We start from the raw sequence: 2771 nt of genomic DNA, 5'->3' as shown, positions 1-2771 counted from the left end.
GAAAGAGAGGGCAGCAATCAGCACTTCGACAGCAGGAGCAAGTGTCTAGGGTAGATCCTGACTGTAGGAGTTGAATTGAACATGTTTCTCTCTGCATCTGTCCACATTTTCCTTGAAAAGAGAAGTAGAGGGAAGCCCAGCGTTGAGCGATCTGAGCTGTCTGAACAGGAGTCAGCTTGAGTCTAGGGACATTTTTATGGTGGTGTACCCTCTTTGTGGGCTGGCTAAGTGAGATCTCTACCTGATCAGGGCACATCATGCTCCCTCAAGCCATCTAAACAGGTTTTCTTTTTACATAGTAGCCCATAGCAGCTGGCTGCCTAAGGTTCAAGCCAGGCGCTTGTGTTTTCAAGGCTCACAAAATTCATTGGAACACACCCTATTCATAAAAGAGAATGCACATTCCTTAACTGACCAGGGAGCTGGGATGCAGGATCATACAGATTTTCTCCTGCTTACTTTGGAAACAAGGTGGTGGGAAGAGAGGACCTTGGATAAAAAATAACAGCTGTCTTTAAAAAGATGTTTTGCCAGAGATTGGGATGGAGGGTGAAGAATCAAATATTTCCGGTTGCTCTGACATTAGCAAGTTCAGGAGATGGGCAGCTGCTATTTGCACTGGATTTTTCTTATTATTGTGCAATGGCTGAAATTCAAGTCATTTTCAAACAGTTATTTCATAGTTGTGTGCCTGATATTTGGAGGTGGACCTCAGGCAATCTAATACTGTGCTTGATCCCCAAATATCCTGGTCAGGCCTTCACCTTCTGTGAGTCACAACCTGCTGCATGATTGTGCAGAGACAGGCAGCAACCTCCTCCACATCCCTGTTGGTAAAGTCCTGCTGGGTGGACTCAAAGAACAAGCCCCTCATGCTTACCAGTGTGTGGCTGAATTTTGCTACTGTTTGCATAAAGTGTCTGGATGCAAAAGATTGCTCTTTACCCTCCAACAGGTAGGATTTAATGTTATTAAAAGTTATTGACCTCTATCTGAGCTGTTCATCTTGCATATCTTTTAAGAGTCAGTCCAGAGAAACAGACACTTCTAGGTGCAGATCTTCTGCCCCACAGAGGACATCTACTTGGGGATAACCTGTTGTGGTCCAGCAGTATCAGCTTCCCTCTACTGGCTCAGAACAGAACTCAAGATATTTGGCTCCGATGGAGACATCTCTGTTGCAGATAGACAAATATCAGGCAGATAAATCCCACCTAAGTTGTAGATCCCCATAAAAAGTCACTGCTCATTGAGGCCATTAGGATTATATCCTCAGGGTTTCCCTGTCCTTGGGGCCCAGACCTAAAGGCTCCAGCACTCATGAGAAAGTATATAAACAGGGATCAATGTTTCTATAAAGAGGAAAGATGTTCCCAGATCTGAGGATTTAGGTAATGCATGGGAGGACAACTTAGTTAGATGTTTCCATTTGTAGAACAGAACTGGCAAAAGAGATGAAACTTGACTCTGATCTCCCTCAGGAAAGGCTGTTAAATTTGTGTTAAGCTTTCAGAGACAAGCAGCTGTCTCTAGGGTCAGTTAAATAGGATTTCCATTTGAAAACGTGCCCATATCTTTGAGAATGGAAAGCTTCTGAAAGCAACAGCCCTGGAAGATCAAAAGGCATCAAGGCAGGAGCTGAACTAACTTAAGATAAGGTCTTCACAGCAGTTTTGTTCTGCTCTTCCTTTAATGAAGTATTAGTGGAATAACGAAACTGTTCTCCCAGGATTCATCTTGTCTAGTAGATTCTGGAAACAGCCATGATAGAGATATAGTTTGCACTCCTCAATCAATAAAGTAATTCATCTTGTCCTGGGAGAAGTGTCTGAGAGTGCCAAGAGCACTCTGGACACTTAAAATTTAATCAACTGACCTCATCCTTCGCAGTAAGGCAAGCTTAAGTGATACAAGAGCGGAATAAATAAAATTGGAACCAGGACCAATATATGTTTTCCTTTTCCACACCAGAAGACAGTTACCTTTCACTCAGTCCCCATTACAGTCTGTTCTTTATTTCAGATGAAACTGAACTGGTCCTTTCTCTAATGGCCTACCTGTTCACTGCAGGTATAGAGCTCATGGGTTACTCCCAGAAGAAATTGCAGAGTTCAAAAGGAGGAAAGCTGAAAAACTCCTTGGCAAAAGGGCCTAGATCTGAGGTAGTAGCTGCAGGACAGTTTGAATGTAGCTCTGCTACTTAGTGTCTGCTTGCATGTTATTTGTCTGCACTTTGCTGTTTTTAGTGTCGTGCCTTTTTCTCTTTTTTCTTTTTTTTTAATATGCATAATTCTTTCAAAGTGTCTCATTCAAAAGATGCTCAGAATAGCAGCAAAGCTATCTAAAGAATAGTAGTAGCCTTATTGTGTGATTTCCTAACAATTCAATGACCTATTATCGTATTCATTCCTGAAAGACATGCAGTATTGCTATGTTCATATGCAATTATTATCAATCCAGTTGATTGCAGTTAAACAATCCAGTTGTTGATGTACACTGTGCCAGGAAGAGCCCAGTCCATGGTAGATAAAACTGGAGGTTGAGCCTGAAAAAATCTAAATTGCCTATTGTTGTTTTCCTGTAATTTATGTCTCCTGCCTAGTGTAATTCCATATCTCATGACATGAAACAGGATGCAGCCCTGTTATTCATCATTATTGTACCTACTGGTACAAGATAGAATGGATTTAGGATGATTTGGGTGGGATTCAGAAGTTACATGGAGTATTACAGCATGATCTGAGGTGTCTGATCAAGTAGGTGTTACCAGG

At 41.9% G+C, this 2771-nt stretch overlaps 1 protein-coding gene across 1 annotated transcript in view; it reads left to right on the top strand.

The window, feature by feature from the left end:
• Positions 1–2155, top strand: part of LOC103802749 (retinal guanylyl cyclase 2-like) — a 29036-nt gene extending 26881 nt beyond the window's left edge. Inside the window, 1 exon segment of the mRNA XM_009075272.1 lies at positions 2077–2155. Within this exon segment, the coding sequence (XP_009073520.1) occupies positions 2077–2155 (79 nt within the window).
• The last annotated feature ends 616 nt before the right edge of the window (positions 2156–2771 follow it).

This window comes from Acanthisitta chloris, unplaced genomic scaffold, assembly GCF_000695815.1.
Source record: "Acanthisitta chloris isolate BGI_N310 unplaced genomic scaffold, ASM69581v1 scaffold7705, whole genome shotgun sequence".
In the NCBI taxonomy this organism is placed as follows: Eukaryota; Metazoa; Chordata; class Aves; order Passeriformes; family Acanthisittidae; genus Acanthisitta; species Acanthisitta chloris.
The sequence above is the reverse complement of the archived record's forward strand: the minus strand, read 5'-3'. Positions and strand labels throughout refer to the sequence as shown.